Source organism: Bombus terrestris, chromosome 15 (assembly GCF_910591885.1).
Source record: "Bombus terrestris chromosome 15, iyBomTerr1.2, whole genome shotgun sequence".
In the NCBI taxonomy this organism is placed as follows: Eukaryota; Metazoa; Arthropoda; class Insecta; order Hymenoptera; family Apidae; genus Bombus; species Bombus terrestris.
In genome coordinates, this window is record NC_063283.1 from 9,370,527 (window position 1) to 9,388,224 (window position 17,698).

Below are 17,698 nucleotides of genomic sequence, written 5' to 3' on the forward strand. Positions count from 1 at the left end.
TATTTGAAATAAATAAAGTTTTTACGCAATTAAGAGACATATACTTTGTGAGTTAATTTTTGATTTAATTCTAAACGAATAAATTTGGTTTTGGTAGGATTTTTTATGTCGTTCTGCAATTTATAGAAAATATACATATATATCCTTAAAAACAATAGCAAGGGAAGTTTACCTTCTATACAAAGTATATAAACATAGAGTAAAGAAGAAACAACTCAGTTCATTTTTGCTAGTCAATTTCAGAACATAATGTATCATTATGGCTACTGTTGGTAGTTTCAAAAAAGTATAGTGATATTTGATTATCTATCTTTATTGTTACTTTGTTAGTGGTTTTGTAACGTAACGTTATACAAGAATTTTGTTAAACTGGAATTAAATGTGAATGTTTCGTACACTTTAGTTTTTTAAAAATGAATTGAGATAATGTTTCGGAGTATTTAAAAAAAATCTAATGTCAGTTTTTATTAGTTCTTGTACTCGTGAATACACATCAGTACTGTGTAACATGTCCATAAACAGTTCGTGTTGGTGTTACTCGATGCAATTTTGATACATTATAGCAAGAATTATAATATTTTATTATAAAGTAAGTACAACTATTGTGTTTATAACATCGTGTTTATAATATTTATAATGAATCTCATAAGAATGGAGCAAATAATGTTGTTATTAACTTATGAAGTATTTAAATGTTGTTTTTAAATATTGTTTTATGATTATCCTCTTTAAATATATGTAATAATATTTTTTGTTGTTGAATAAGGTTGTGTTCTAAAGATTATAAATTTTATTATTATTATTAAATGTGTAAAACAGATTGATATGTTACATTAATAACATAATAAAACATATTCATTATTAATTTTTGTGATTATATTTACTATCATGTTTGTAATATATAGTGGCAATCATCAACATTCGTAAAATAAAAACTTTTTACAAACTGTTACAATAAAGATGAATGTTGTATGTGACAATATTATACTTAATTCCTTATAAATTTTATAATATATATGTTCTATTTATGTGGAGAGACAGAATATATTAAAACAGCTATTAATTCACATAATGCATAAAATATTTGAGAATTTCTGTTGATCTTATTATTTTGATGTTTTTCTTATGAAAGTTTAACATTATTATTAAAACATTTGTATAATTAAATATAATTCATTATTAATAAATTATATAAAACAATAATATTATCAAATGATCCACAAATACTATTGATAAAAAGTATTACATGTGACATAGTATTAATAGCCAAATCTTTTTACCTATATTGTAATCATCACAAGGGCCAAATTAATCAAAGAAATCATACCTTGCCATTGAACCATTCTGTTAAAAATGATGTTAAAGAATCATTAGCTTTCACACTGATTTTATTTACAGTATGTTTACATTTGACAGTCAGATAGAAAGTGAATAGCATGTTATTAACAAAGAAACAGGAAATTATTCTTTATCTAACCTAGATAAGGTGGAGTACCTAACTTTATGTCTTTAAATGTTTCTTTATTAATAACATGTTTTTAATACAACTAGTCTAGGCGATCTTATTTAGTTGTATAATGTCAAAATAATGATCATTCGTTATCATGTATTTGCAAGGTACTTTAATAATCTGTTGATCTTCTTTATCTTAAATTACATTTCAATTGTGTATTTATGTTACTTGAAACTAACATTTTAATATACACGTAAAATTAAATAGTAAATAATCTCAGAACAATATTAACATACAAGCATGAATTTTGAGCAAGTTACAAAGAAACATTTTGTGTATACAGAATGCTCATTGTGATCTAACATATAAATTGTGGTCTAAACAATGTGTTTGATATTTTTGCAGTTTGAGAAAAATTGCCTCAACTATAAATTTATGGTTGTTCATGTCAAGTGTATAAGATCTGTTTTAAATAGGACGTTTCATGACTCACCACGATCATTTTAGAAATGTATTGCTGCTTTTTTGCATTGTACATTATAAAAAGTTGGAGTTATAGCCTTCATTTTTCCAGAATGAGTGGAATGTAGGTTTGTTGAATCCAATGTTAGTGTAAATCATATGTGTGCCTTATTTAATTTACGATTCCAGTCATTACATTTTTATTCAGAATATAACAAAGTAGAACATACAAGAAATATCGCAATGTACAAAATATTAATACCTCAATTTACTAAGACATTGATAGATATTTTTATTGATATTCCATGTTGAAAAATCCAGAAATGTGATCCTTTTATGATAACAGAAATGAATTTGAAAGTGTCATTTGTTATCTGTACTTATCACCAAAAAAGTGACAATATTTTCATATAGTTCCGAACCACTCAATGACATCATCTTATAGCATCATGTATATAGGTACTTATGTATAACGTTGATATCAAAACTAGTCTTTGTTAATTTGCTGAAATGAGAAGATATATCACGCATCTATTATATTTTTAATGGTAGAACTTTGTTGCTATTAGTTATTGAGATGTATTAAAAATATCAAAATTAATAAAATAGTTTATAATTTATTTATAATTTATAATTTATAAATAATTACATAAGTACTAAGTATTGTAATTAAAAAAAGACTTTATTTTTATATCTAAAACATTGAAGAATTGAAAAGTATTGCATTTTAACATGAAAAATAGTTTCTAGAAAATATTATGTTAATATCTTTTTATAACATAAATATTATCAACAAGACTTCGAATGTTCATAAAGGACTGTATTTTAATTGTTGCATCCCCATAAATGGGGTGGGGGCTCTCTCAAGGGGGGATCAGTCAAGCGAGTAATTTTACAGGCCAGTGTTTTCCTTTTCAACATCTGTATCACTTTCACATCTGTAAGATAATATTAAAGTAATGATAGAAAATTTTTAATTTTTATTTTTTTGTTAACAAAGAATTGTTCAATATCTTGATGACATCTTTCTGATTAAAATAAGATCAAGCCCGATATTATCATAAAGTTTGGTCACATTAATTTAATTTGTCAAACTATCAACAAAATAAGTATAAAGACCTTGAAAAGTTGTGTTTACCACTCGTACTCGCTGGCTGTTCCGTACTAGATATATTGGATCTACAATTGGCCAGAACTATTTGCCAGCAGTTCACGATCAATTCGCGAGCTGTTACAGACTATTCATAAACAGAAATATCATTGTATTTATACTAGAGCTGACAATTCATGAGCCAGATACGAGCAGATCTTTGGCGGATCTCAGCAGAGTAAATCTTCAGATGTAACGCCTAGCTGCGGTGTTCGCTGACGAGTTCGTCATACGTTATTTGTTGCTCACAAAAGTGTCCTTTCACTGCCGATGAACTCAGCATTGAGTAGTCTTTACTGTATTATGTCAAGTATAGTATTGCCTCGTTAATAGACGCATTTCTTGCTTCGTTAATAGATGCAGAGTTAACCCCACCATTAGCCGAAACTGATTCGTCAGAGCGAGCGTCTTTGCTATCTCTTACGCGTCATCGGCGATATCTCGGTTAACAACGGGTGATAATAAGAAAAACTTAACTTCCATGTCTTTTGTCTTAAAATTATTCTATTATTTTAATCAAACTTTTGAGATTTTTTTCCAAATTTTCAATATTAGGACATCTCATAAAAAATGCCAAGTTTCTTTTATATTTATGGTAGATCATCGATACCAGCAGTTTATATTTCCTACTGATTTTTCAATGTTCGATAATGTTTTATGAAGTTCCTTTAGATCCCTATCATGATCCGATTAAAGATGGCACACGAGCTAGACGAGTTAGGAGAGAAGAGCATACACTAATTCTTCTGAAGATTTTTTCGGATAATTCGTATGAAATCTTTTTTCTATTTTCTGTACAATATCTTTCCTAGTCGCTTTAGGTACCAATGAACGATAGAATGATTCAAGTTTCTATGCTAAGTTTCTCGATCAGTTCTTTGAGACTCTAACAATTAAATTTTGTTTAGCTGTTCCTGTCACTGTATCCTTATCGAATTCCATCGGTCTTCCTTCACTTTTCCAGATTTTACAATTTACTCTAACTTTCCATCCCGATTCAACGAGGTTTAGATCAGTGAGATGGAGATGGCGACCATAAGAGATGTTATAAAGTTAATCTCTAAAAGAATCTTACACTAAGGAGACTTCTTTAAAGAGTACACTCCTATAGGTACCCTAGACGTATTCTATAATTTCAATAAATAGGGTGTTAAAGCTGGTAAGTAAAATATTTATCAATCCCAATTATTCTCTTCCTCTCCTTTTTTGTTATTAATATTACCATAATCTATACTAAAAATAACCATATATATTTCGCAAATTAATTGTTTGTTTCATCGATTGTGTTTTAGTTCCTTGCCTTAATTGGTGCTTGGCATATTTGTTGTTCATTTGTCCAATTTCGCATGATTTCAAGAGCGTTTCATAAATATCGTAACTTATGTTTCTTGCAGTTTCTTTCACATGCTTTTCTTTGTAGAAGAAGAGGTTTTACTTTTAGTTCCTATCCACCAGATCCCATAAATGTTTAGTAGAGTCGAGGTTTGACAATTGGAGTAGCCATAGAATCTTCAATATTGTCCTCTTATTCCTGTTACGTATAGTTCTTTTCAACACAATTTGGAACTATACCTCGAAGTACTGATAAATAGGTTGGTCCACCAATTTCTCTTCGAAGATAGAACATATGCCTTTAAAAGTTGAACTTGTTTCTTTTTGAGTTCTATTCGAAGAATATCAGCCTTTGTACAAAGCTTCTTTAAGTCGTCTTCGTTCGCCAAATTCTCCTTACTCGAAAATTTTAACTCGAAAATGAGGCAATATCTTCCCAGCTTATCTGGATATTAATGCAGAAATTGTTATTTCAACTAAGACTGATAGCTTTTGTATTCTTAACCAGAGTCTTAGTCCAACACGATAACGACAGTTTTGTTTTGTAAGAATTTGTACCCAGTTCTCTTTGCAAACTTCTGAGGTTTGTTCTATGTGTTTCGAAGCAATGTTTTTGATATTTGGAGATTTTTACTTGTAGTCATTATAATATCGTCTGTGACTATGAAACATTGGGAATATGGCAATGTTTAGGTTTGAATTTTATTCTTAGCAGTCAGACGAAGATCCATTAACACTACTTCAACATATATCTCATGTTAAGATAGTTTCTTAAAACTTATATTCGCCTGTTCTGTGTTGGATACCAGCACAAATTATTATCGATTAAACGCTGGTTGATGAAATCGTTCCATATGCTGGATATTAATGTTACGTGGTTATCGATCGATTAGATCTGAAACCATTTTGGTAATTCGCGATAATGTTATATTTTTTAAGTATCATCGGAGTCTTTTATATTTTTTTAATTAATTCGTATAAGTATTACGTAAGTACGATGGGCCGGTAACTGTATGTGAGATGTTTTTCTTTTCCAGGTTTCAAAATGGGTATTACAATGGCTTCATGTCATTTGTTTGGGAAAATGTTGCTCCATATACACTTATATAGCTTCAGCAGGTATTTTCATGCTTTTTCTGGTACATAATTTTTTAATAACAACATATTTGATATATCTATTTCGTTCGGATCTGGACTTGATATGTTGCATAGACCTAGACTCGAGATTAATTCGTGTAATTGTTTTTAATAATTGCCTGTAAGTTCGATGCCATTGTTGTCCATCTATTTCCTGTTTTACCTTGAGGAAATCTCGGTCAAAATTACAATTACTCTAGTTCTTGACGAAAGTATGAGCAGGAAGGCTAGTTGTAAATCTGATATAACATTGTTTCTTTTATTCCGAATGTTGTACATGTTGTATATATAATCCTTTATTTTACTGAAACGTCCAAGCTTTTGTCTGGACGTGCTCTATTTCGTTTACTTGATTATTTTGCAATATATCATTCCTAATCTCTTGTACCCATTTGATTACTTATGTGTTATGCTTAATATACATCCAAGTGTATATGTATATATATATACGTACATAATATACATACAAGTTATACGTGTAATTAATATCTTTAATTACGGTTTTATGTTTTTCGTTCTATCATGGAGGATTCTTTTTTACTTTCAGTCTCCGTTAGGAATTCTTCTGTAATTGTTTTTCTTTAAATTCGTTCAGATCGTATACCGCGTTATCCTTGATGGCGACTAAAGTTTGTTTACTTTTTTTTTATGGCTTTAATTACTTCGCTTAGTACTTTTTGAATATTTAGTGTGGAGCGAGTAGCGATGAGTTGGTGCTAAGCTTTAGATTTTAATGGTTGATGATATTTTGACAATTAAAAACTGAAGAACGAAGTTTCGTTTGATATTGGAACAAAAAGAAGGAGAGGATTATTCTAAAGCTGATGGCTTAAGATATTTCATTGAATTTATTCGTGATATTCGTCGGGTCGTTTGCCCACTTTATATTCATTCTTCCTCCACAAAGTGCACGTATTAATTATAAAATATGACTAGCGTGGTGAATGCGCGTGATGTAACAAACAAAAATGTTGTTCTCGGTGGGAGATTCAGTGGAAAGAAATTTTTACATCTCGTTGATAACCGTGTTGTGATCTTTCGCTCTTTTATGACGGTACGAGTTCTTATTTCGTTGGAAATATTTACCGTTGCCAAAAAACATAACGAAATTCTTATGAATATGTTCTTTTCTGTTCCCTTGGCATTGTATTATGTGTCTGTTATCCCTGATCAAGTGGTATGTTAGTACTAAAAGTTGTTACATATAACTTCGTGACCTAAAGTAAACAGGACTCAATTAAATGATAGGAATCAGTTACTACAGTGAAATACTTTCAGACCATTGCTGATAGTAAAGTTGGACAGAAAGATAAATAACATTAAACGACTAGAATAGCTTTATTATTCACAAGTGTTTTTCCTCATCGCACAATATAAGGCGAAAATTGTAAACTAGAGAGAACCGTGTAAATTGTACATATATCTTTCTATGTATCTCTGCATATTACATCGAAGTTTTATTGCGAAGAATTACGTGCCAAATCTACACATACACTACCTTTGTGAAGTTACAATCAATGTTACTATACAGTGTCAGGTGTGAAGGACGATAGTTATTATGCGTTCACAAAAGTATTTACATATTCTCTTGTGCTTAGTTGTACTTACGCGTGCTCTCGTGTACGTATTAGTATTAGGTCGTCCGGAAAATATCTTTCTTTTACAGACCTGTCTTTTATAACGATACATCTTTATACAAAGAAGAAACCTAATCTGTCGAACGTTGTGATCTTTATTTTGATAGAACAAAATGGATCGTACGTAATTCGATAAAATGATATAAAACGAAAAATATTGTGCATCCATTATTTCCTTATAAACAAAAGAAACTTTTCGGGCGACTTAATATTTGTAAATAATTAATAACTCAGTGATTTCTTTGGCGATTATAAAATTTTATTAACGAGTTGCTTGTACTTCAGGGTGAGTTACATTTGATAATGATTTGTGATCAGAACGCGTAAAAAAACTGGTTCCGGATACGTCCGGATTATACTGTTACGTGCTAATCTAGGTAGAAATAACAATCAAGATTTGCAGAGTTGTTAACCAGCCTACTACCTATGCACCTTAAAATTTTTCCTAGATGTCGCCATTTGAGATAAGGGATAAAAGCGCAACCTTGTGCTCACAAAGATAAGAATGAACATTAGGCCTTCCAGTGTTTGCGTCGCGTCGTCTTATTCTTTACTAATGATTTGATTTCCATCAATTTTAGGGAACAATAGGAGCATTTATAGGAGTTTCAAGGAACTAGAAAGTCAGAAGCTAGTTCGCGTGAGTCGAAATCAAACCTTGTTATTCCAAGTCCATATAGCGTGTTCTGATCCTGTTAAATAAAATTGTTGTACGAAGTACACAGGTGTTTTTCACCGTGTAACGACGTTTCTTCAGAACCACGTGTATTTATTCAATATTTTTTAGACGACACGTCAATGACACTAAAAGGCAACATCTCTGGTTTCAACATGATGTCGCTGCTCTTCGTTATGACGTATTAATTCGGAATCGGTTAATAATAATAAGAGGTTAATAATAAGTTTCACGAGAAATAAATTGGTCGTGGCGGGTCAGTTATCAAAACGTTTTTTTTTTTCCAAGAATAACGTATATATATAACGTAAATATACCGCAGACATTTACCCTTGATGTTACATTGGTGATCACGTTGGAGGATAAACTGCATGAAAAATTGTTAATTAATTCTTATTACCATAATTCGTTTTCGAAGAGTAAAATATAATTACATTTGGCGAAACATACCTGATCTTTTTACCTTGTTAAAATTATATTCAACGCGGGATAAAATTTTGTCGTTGGTATCCACCGTTGAGCGTAACATAATAGTATGCAATATTTGTAAGGGACGTTTTGATAAAATTTTAGTTATAGAAGACGTTACAACCGATAAAATTCTGTGGAAAGCATCGTCGATGCGCAGAATGCCTATTTCTTGCTGATTTCTAATCGGTAATAAATTTTGTAAAACGAATATACTCGATAAATTAGGTATTGCAAGAACGCATTAATATTACGATCAAAGTATATTTTTAATGATATCTAAAGAAGAAAGCAAATTGGAAAAATAGAGTTGTTTATGAATTTCGAAAATACAGTTTTTACATTTTCTCAATTGTTTTCACACTTTGTATATTTAAAATTTTGTGTTTTTTCCTCTATTCTGTATTTACTATATGTTTTTCTATATTAAACTTTTGACACAAAGAAGTTAGGTTAATAATCGTGCAATAATTCTGATTGTATACAATTTTATATTGTTTAGTTATTTTTCTATAAAATTGAAATATTATTTTTAGGTACCAACGTTACTATGGGTCGTTACACAGGAAAAAAATGTCGTTTATTAACGATGTTATGGCTCACCGGTCTATTTTTCCTAGTCGAAATAGTTGTGGGCTACCTGACAAACTGTATGGCTTTGATAGCTGACAGTTTTCATATGTTGTCTGATGTAGCAGCTTTGGTCGTTGCATTTCTTTCCGTCAAGGTAGGTAGAACAAGATAAATATCAAGTAATTGTATCGACTTTCAGCAAGGATTTATTTAGCATCATAACTCGCTAATTTGTAATTAACATTATAAAGCTCATCGCAATTATACATTTTATATCTTGCGTTTCCTCAAATCCTTTCCTTTGATTGTTTTTCTGAATATATTTGAGAACATTATTTTAGAAATTCCGCTCTTTTTACAGATGTCACCAAAGAAATGGTCCAAAAACACATTTGGTTGGGCCAGAGCTGAAGTTTTAGGAGCTTTAGTCAACGCCGTTTTTTTAGTCGCATTGTGTTTCAGTATTACCGTGGAGGCGTGTAAAAGATTTATCGAAGTAGAAGAAATACACGAAGCGAAATTGCTTGTAGGGGTTGGAGCACTTGGATTATTAGTGAATATTATTGGATTATGTCTCTTTCATGGTAAATGTTATTAAGAAATTAATATTTTTCCTTACGTGTAGTCATGTAATTCTGGTTGCAGAACATAGGAGTTCTCATGCACATTCGCATGGCATATCTCGAAGTCACAACCGATTGAGTACTCTAGTAGGAACGGATGACAATGAAAATGATGATAGTTATAGGCCATCGACGCCACAAGTCAAAAGGACACACGGCCATGTACACGATGCGAGTCAAATGAATATGCGTGGTGTGTTTCTTCATGTACTCTCGGATGCATTAGGATCTGTGATTGTGATAGTCTCTGCTTTAATTGTTTGGCTGACAGAATGGAAATATAGGTAAATATTGCATAAATTACCTAACATATCCTATAATGGAAGAATCGTATACTAATGTACAGATTTATTTCTATTTAACGATCTAATATCTTCGGTAGTACTCTTAATGTTTGTTTCTTTTTACAGATTTTATATTGATCCAGCTCTCTCGCTCTTAATAGTTATTCTTATTTTACAATCGGTATGGCCATTACTCCAAGAATCTGCATTGATTTTATTGCAGACTGTACCGACACATATTCAGGTAATTTGAATCATTCTAGATTCTAATATACGAGAAGTAATAAGAATAGCGTCAGTAGTAATATCCGTTACCGGGATTTTCTATTAACATGTACAAATTTCTATAAACAGATCTATATCAAATAAAAAGGTTTTTGTTACTTTTATTATCGCATTTTTTGGCTAATTGATCGTTGATTAATTTTCATGGTGTAATTTTAATTTTCATACTGTTTAGCTGTAACAAATCTAAACAGAATATGTTATTTTAGGTGGATGCCATTCAGCAACGTTTACTAGAAAACGTAGACGGTGTTTTGGCTGTACATGAATTCCATGTATGGCAATTAGCTGGTGATCGTATTATTGCTTCAGCTCATATAAAATGCAGAAATTTGTCAGAATATATGAAAATAGCTGAGCAAGTGAAAGAATTTTTTCACAACGAGGGCATACATTCTACAACAATTCAGCCTGAATTTATTGATGTAAGTAATTTGTATCGTATATATAAGTATTACGTATTAGTGATCAATACAGAAAGTGATGTATTTAATTTGACGTTTTTTATACTATTGTATTAACATGAGTGTATATTCTACATAAAAATTGGATAAATATAGAATTTTAGTGGTAATAAAATAACGAAACTATAAAAAGATATAAAATATAATAGATAATTGACTGAGGATCTATTATTAATATTCTAGTACCACTCTAACAGCGAGGTCAAGGAAACACCGACCGAAGATTGTGTACTAGATTGTCCAAAGACTGACAAGCCTTGTAATCATGCAACATGCTGTGGTCCTTCTAAACAGGTATGTGCTTTCTGCTTTTCGATGTACCTTCGTTTGATTTAAAATCTATCCCTTCGCTTCTGCAGTCTAATTGGAAGAGAGATACAAATTCCCGCTCTGCCTGCCCTAAATCAAAATGTCTTGGACAATGCGTAGAAGCTATTAGATCAGATTCAAATACAGTTATAGGTAACTGTTATTTGTTGTTTATGTTTGATTATTCCAACGTTATGTAATTAATATTATACAGCCAAATGGCAATAGTCTATTCGAGATAGTGAAATCTTTTCGTTTCTTATTGGACTGGAGCAAAGTCATTCTTGAAAGTGTGATATTATTAACGTTAAGTGCAAGAATATTTACAAATATTGAGAAACAAGCTTTTAATATAAGCACTAATAAGTTTGATAGAAAAGTTTTAATTATTTATATCTCCTTCTTTTTTGCTTCTACTTGGTCATCCAAAAACTTATCGTCAACTTCTAAAATAATTATGCATTCAGAAAAATATCAATGGGTCTAATATAATTTCCCTTTTTATAAAATGAAACATGATATACGACTTATTTATTTCGTATATGTATATGCATATGGCATAGCATTAGATGGAGTGGGTTTCCAAACTCCCAGATACTTACTATGTTTTGATATATTTTCAATCGAATCTTATGATCTTTAAATTAAAGATTATAAGTATACTTTCTTGTAATAAATGTGGATATAATCTATGTTTCTTACAGGGTCGTGAAACTCCATCACCTGGAGAAACACCGTACATGTGCAGACAACGAAACAGTCTTGCACGTTCTACTGGTTCAATAGGAGGAACCGAACAGCAGGAAGTAAATGAGATGGAACGCGGACATTTGTTATCACTGCCCGCTTCACATCACTCCGTCCAACTTCCACATTCACATGTTAATACACCGGTTGTCTAAGTTATCGTCATATTCTCGAATATCTACCTCTGTAACACAATCTGCGGCGCGTTACAATGTTATTATAAAAATTCAATAAAGTAATATACATACTATGTTTTATGACTATTAAAGTCAACAGTAAATTTTCATTGCTTTTTATTATCTATGTATGTAACTATTATCCTAAGTTTTATAAAGTTTGATATAATAAGTTTGATGTGTGGTATTTGTACAATTACTGATGGATTAGAAACAAAAATAAATAATGTTGGCCGTAATTCTACGAGCCTGTTCTAGTCACCATATAAAATTCTACTAGATTAACGAAAGATAAATAAATTATTCGAAGTCTATTTAATCAAAGCGTTTTTACACTCTAAGGTGCAGACTATTACTGCTGACTTCACATCAGGTTCGTCTGTATATTCAAGCATCATCGGCGTAATGACAACTCTGGATCCGTGGCGTGAGCGACGAGATTTATAGAATGACTCATAAACCCTTGATTTTTACAAAAAGTCATTTCTTCATCTAAATGTACGTGCCTTTTATCAATTAAAGACAAAACATAAAAAATCTCTCATTGTTATTTTGTCTAAATTTTCAGAGTTCATTGTCCTTTACTAAAGACATTTCAATTTCGCGCCAATTACTTTGCAAGAACGCGCTACGTCGCCTCAGCCAATCAGAAAGCAGCTAGGCAACTTTCGGCGGGATGACGAATTACTGTAGTGTCGAAAAGAGTGATGTCAAGACGTATTACGTGTTTGAACAGCAAGATTTCAACTACAAAGTGCTTTCTCACTTTCTACAGAGTACTATTAGATTCGTTTGATCAATCTACGTTTATTTAATCATTTGTTAGACGAATTTATAACGAAATTAAACAGTGTCTCGAACTTTTCGTAATCGGTTTTCGTTGGCCTTTCATTTCACTGTTAGACCATCACCAATACCTTGTATTGCAATATTTTGAGACAAAATTTGAGTTTGATTGTTTTTTCATTGTAATATAATCTGTCTTAGGTTTATTAACGTTTATTTTGAATCTTTGGTTTTCTTCTGCAGATTATTGATTGATTGCGGATATCACTTCAAACAATGGAGATATATGGACGCTATGGCAATTAATAATAGTCTAGTGAAAAGTTTTTTATGCAAATTTGATGATGTCTGATTTTTTATAACTGAGGCAGATGTACATACGTAAGTAAAATTGCTATTCTATTCTATTCTATTTTTTCCTTAATGTGCCATAGATAATAAGCATTCAATACATAATTGACATACGCATATTATTTAATAGTAAATCCTCCTTTCGCGATCTAGATCTCTCTAGGATTAGCTTTTTCAGAATTCGTCACTATCTGACTCTCGACATACTGTTTTCTTTTCAAGAAACTCTTTTAATCTCCAGCCACTCTTTTAATCGTCTTACTCACTAAATATTCCTTTCTAAATTTCGTTCACTCTGGACTACGATTATACGATAGTATTAGGTTAGTATTACCCGACATAGTGAAGATCATATCGAATTAAATCAGTTTTGCGATATGTGTGAGTGGAAAGAAAGGTAACGCAGTCGTTGAAGAGAATTCGAGTAATCAGAGAATATAGATATCATTCTTGGTCTATCGTAATACCGAGCTTATCGGTATAGCTAGCTGCAGTACTTTCTAGATCCGCACTTTCGGTGTAAGAGCATTTTGCGATAGGACAAAGTACTCCTAGCAAGGATCAATGACTAGAACTTTTGGAAATAGAGATCGATAGAAGTTTTCTACCGATAAGAACAACGTCTACCACCATAAACCATAGACGAGATGTCTGTGCACAAAGGATAATATCACTAAAGAGTATTTATTAGCGATGACGTATTTTTAAAGATAACCAGAACAAGTTAGTCCGATGCTATTCAGGACAATTTATGACAAGTGGTTGGACTGCGTATAACCAGTGTAAATGCGAATGAGGATGTGCAGATGCTCAACAATAGCTATTGTAAAAACTAAACTTTGCGTCTCTGCTATCTTGCTACCTATATAACTTAAAACTGCAGCGGGCTTTTTAACAAACACAGTTTAAATTCGAAAAGGCTAACTCGGATAAAGTTTACGGAGATATGGATGATTGGACGGTTAAACGTTTAGGAAAGTATCGGTGGCTTAAACAGAAATATTGTTTGGTCAACCGCTGTAGTTGTCCTGAAAAAGGAGGAACTACGTTCGTTAGGATTGCGAGAAACAGCACGGACTTTACCTGGAACTTGGAAATTGCATATATATTAGAATGATTCAGGTAAGCAATATTTTGTACTCTAACATGAAAAATATTTAATATATTTATATGTTATATGGTTATTTTTAAAACTTAAAAATTTGCTAGCCGTCGAGTAATTAAAGGAAACGAAGTAGAGAAGACTGAACAAAATGTAGTTGGATTCTTGATGAAGGATGGGTAACTTTTAATCAGAACGAAGCTGGATTAAGCAGATAACTCGCTTAGCTGATCTATTAGAAGACAAAGTGATTAAGCGGAGTTTTACGATCTGAGCGAAGTTGAGATCGTGAAAAAAGTATCATTCGTCGCTTGGAACATAAAGTGCAGAAGCGTAAAATTTGCTTAGTTATCTGGCCAGCCATAAAGTTGTAAAGTTGCGGTCTATAGCGACCTTTATCTTGGTTCGGCCTGATTCGCCGTCATTCCAGCCTCGATAAAAAAGGCTGACGGCCGAATGCAACTTTCACCCCTTTATCCTGGCTCGTGGTTCACCCGGATGATCCAGTCGTTTCTGCTTGACTTCTAGTTAGTGAGGAAAGTTTACGCTGTTGGTCGGGAGTTTGCATGGAAATTACATTTTGCTTGCTGAGAATCGAGCTAAATGAAATTTGATCGCGAACAGGATAGCCAACGGAGTTAACTACGCGTCCTGCGTGTTGAATATAGAAACGACGATATGATTTACACGGAAGATACGTTGACGTTACTTTTCCAGTCTCTTCAACTGTTCTTTCGAGGTAATCGAGTACATAACTAGATCTTGATGACCGTTGAAAGAACAATATTATAAAGAAGGAAATTCAACAGCGATCACTGTATATGTAGAAATGCACTGTGACTGTCTTGGACGAGATAGCTTGATGTTCGATATATCGACGGTCACGGCAGTTCGTTTATTTTGGCTCGGCATGGAATTCGTGAAATATATAGAACATATTTGCATTGTAAGAGCGCGTTATTTTTGTTCGCTGACCGATGCGAAATGAGTGTATGATAGGAAAAGGTATAGAGAGACGATGTCAAACTACAGTGGCTGGCAAAAGTATTTTATACTTATAGAAACTTTTTGTGAATATATTAATTATATACACTGCAGAAAACATTCTGAAACAGCAGCGTAACGAGGCTCCACCACTATGATTAAATTGATAAAATTTGAAACCAGTTTGAAAATTTATATACGCAAAAGTATTCAAACATTCGTAGAAATCTCTTCCGAATGTATTAAGTGTGTCTTTGGATCGAATTTCTTTTTAGTTATGTTGTATCAAAGTACGCCGCTTTAACCATTAAATAACAAAAATCAAAAAATCAACAAAACCGTACATATTTTTCCCCTGTGATATTCAAACATGTATCTTCGGTAAGTTTCATTGAAATTTCAAACAGTATCATGCGACACGTATAATGCATTCATAAAAATGATTTACGATAAATGTTCAAATACTTGCATGTGTCGCTGTAACTCCACGCAGCTTTAATATTTAGTCTGCAATATCAGTGCGCTCGTAAGGTCACTCGATTCATTTATGTAATGATCCCCAATCAAGGGTCAATCGATTGATTTATATAACGTTTGGTTTACTAATGACTAGTGGCAACCTGGTGGATACCTCGTATCTCTGTTCAACTAGAGATTTGGTTTACGCAAGGGATAAGTCGTGGTAGGGGAAAGAGCTGTTGGTAGGAGCTCGGCGTAAAATCAGAGGGGATGGGTTAAAGCCAGGGAAGGGTATCTTGCGGAAATTCGATGCTAATGAAGGAAATTGCGTAGATGCCAAACCAGTATCTCTCGTCCTTCTCGTCGTCTAGCACCCTCCTACAAAGTGGTAGTAACGAATTTCTGTCCTGTCTTATGCCTACGACTCGTGTCTTCAAGCTCGCTAATTTTCTATTTACTAACTTGCTATGTACTAAATGTTATTTCCCCTCATATAATTTCCCAAACTTGTTCGTATATTTTCTTGGAACGGTATAACGTCTATGTAACAGCGTAACGTCTAAATAACTGTTAGTATAACCCTTGGTAGTTGTGACGAAATTTGGTACAAACCAGGTGAATTATTATTAACATAGTAGACGCTGCGAAGCTTTCATGTTTATATTATACCTTCCAACTAGATTTATATTTCTTTTTCGAAATATATTCCATGATAGATTAGAGGGAAGAAAAGGCCTGAAAGTATTATCGATTATTTATGATGTACTATACACAGCAATGTTTTATGGGATAATCGAAGAACATCGGGAAAAATTCAGGATAGGAGGATTATCACCCAATAGAATTGAGAGAGGAGGGCGTGTTTCGGTCCCTTTCATGTTATCTCTATCTCGTCAGAGATGTCTCTCTTATTTAAATGAGCTGCCAATGCGAGCAGGAATAGGGCGGTACGTCTTGCGAGGGCTGTGGCTTTGCCATGTCGATTCTCTAGGGTAGAACAGAAGGAGGGAAAACGGCCGGGAACATCTTTCTACGAACGTAATCGACGAATTATTTACGTTTCCCAACCGTTTTTACTGCTTCGATGCCCATGTACGATGCTTTTGCTTTATAGATGTCGATGAAAATTTTAACCCTTGTCTCTTATATCTCATCTCTGCTCCAACATTTTATGTCCCAATCTGGCTTTAGTTTCAATCGAGAAACAACTTTTAATGTTCCACGGTAACGTGATTTCCTTTAATGACAGAGCTTTTACCCCTTTCAAGTCTGACCTCTTTCACCTCGCATTGAAAATATATTTTTCGTCCACTATGTCGTCCATATTAATAATAGAAATACAGTTTCCCTAACGTTTTTACAAAGAAAACACAATATATTAAAACTTTCTTATTTTTATTTATCGTTTATCGTCACATCCCTTGATAAGGTATCACTGACTGCAGTTACATGTATCCTGCAAATATATATAAATGTTAACGTTTACACGCTTAGTTTGGTACAGTTGTCTCAGTCAGTTAGTTAGCGTTATTATTTAACAAGTAATTAGCTATCCAGTTAATTGCCACGGTCTGTACGATTCCACACACGACGCAAAAGTTCTATTTCTTTTAAGAAACTTAGAGTCTTTCACATTGTATTCTGCTAGATGAATGCACGGAAGTTTAAGGCTGTTTTACCAAAGACAGACAGCGTTTATCGTTAAATTAATTAGTAATTCATTTACGATATTTGTAATATCATAAAGATGAGCAGAATTTCCCTTCCGATGTAAAATGCCAGCCATCTTCCGCGAACACAAAAATGGAAAATAACGCGTCAAATGTACCATGAGAGTTAATAACGTGGAATTTATACGTTTTAAAATTCAATTCCGTGCTATCGAGTGTCTGGCAGCGTTTGGAATGTTTGCCGCGAGCCCACCGAAAGTACACACAGGGAACAAGTTGACGATAAGAGCGAAACTCGGTCATGCTTCGGCTTATTCTTAGCCGTTGCGCTCGCGGACAATTTCCTACGATGATATTTCTCGAGACAGGAAGCGGTCGGAAATGAAAGTGTCCGCGTTGGGAATATTTAAAGCGCGTTCGTTTACGCGTGTGCCGGAAAATCAGCGAGGGTGACTCGCTACCGGACGAACCAGATTCTTTCCTCGGGGTTTCGTTAAAATTTGATAGGAAACAGCTGAATCTACCGTAAGTTTTAATTAATCGCGCGAGACGACGTAGTTTCCATGGCGA

The 17,698-nt window shown here is 32.9% G+C and overlaps 1 protein-coding gene and 1 long non-coding RNA gene across 8 annotated transcripts; one reads left to right on the forward strand and one right to left on the reverse strand.

Moving 5' to 3' along the window:
* The first annotated feature begins 235 nt into the window (after positions 1–235).
* On the forward strand, positions 236–11,850 carry LOC100650302 (zinc transporter 1). 7 transcript variants are annotated; one of them, XM_012317059.3, is made up of 9 exons: positions 236–589; positions 4,030–4,224; positions 8,852–9,042; positions 9,250–9,472; positions 9,534–9,795; positions 9,922–10,039; positions 10,290–10,505; positions 10,728–10,838; positions 11,558–11,850. In XM_012317059.3, the coding sequence occupies exons 3-9, from the start codon at positions 8,866–8,868 to the stop codon at positions 11,753–11,755; spliced, it is 1,305 nt and encodes a 434-aa protein (XP_012172449.1). In that variant the 5' UTR covers positions 236–589; positions 4,030–4,224; positions 8,852–8,865; the 3' UTR covers positions 11,756–11,850. The 7 variants fall into 7 exon arrangements, with proteins under 7 accessions (XP_012172449.1, XP_003401292.1, XP_048268795.1 ...); XM_003401244.3 differs by lacking the exon at positions 4,030–4,224; XM_048412838.1 differs by lacking the exons at positions 236–589; positions 4,030–4,224 and adding an exon at positions 5,435–5,516.
* LOC125386448 lies at positions 374–3,608 on the reverse strand. Its single transcript, XR_007226594.1, has 2 exons — positions 3,035–3,608; positions 374–2,853 (listed from the first exon to the last, which is right to left on the reverse strand). It is a non-coding gene; the product is annotated as an uncharacterized LOC125386448 (long non-coding RNA).
* Positions 11,851–17,698: the final 5,848 nt, after the last annotated feature.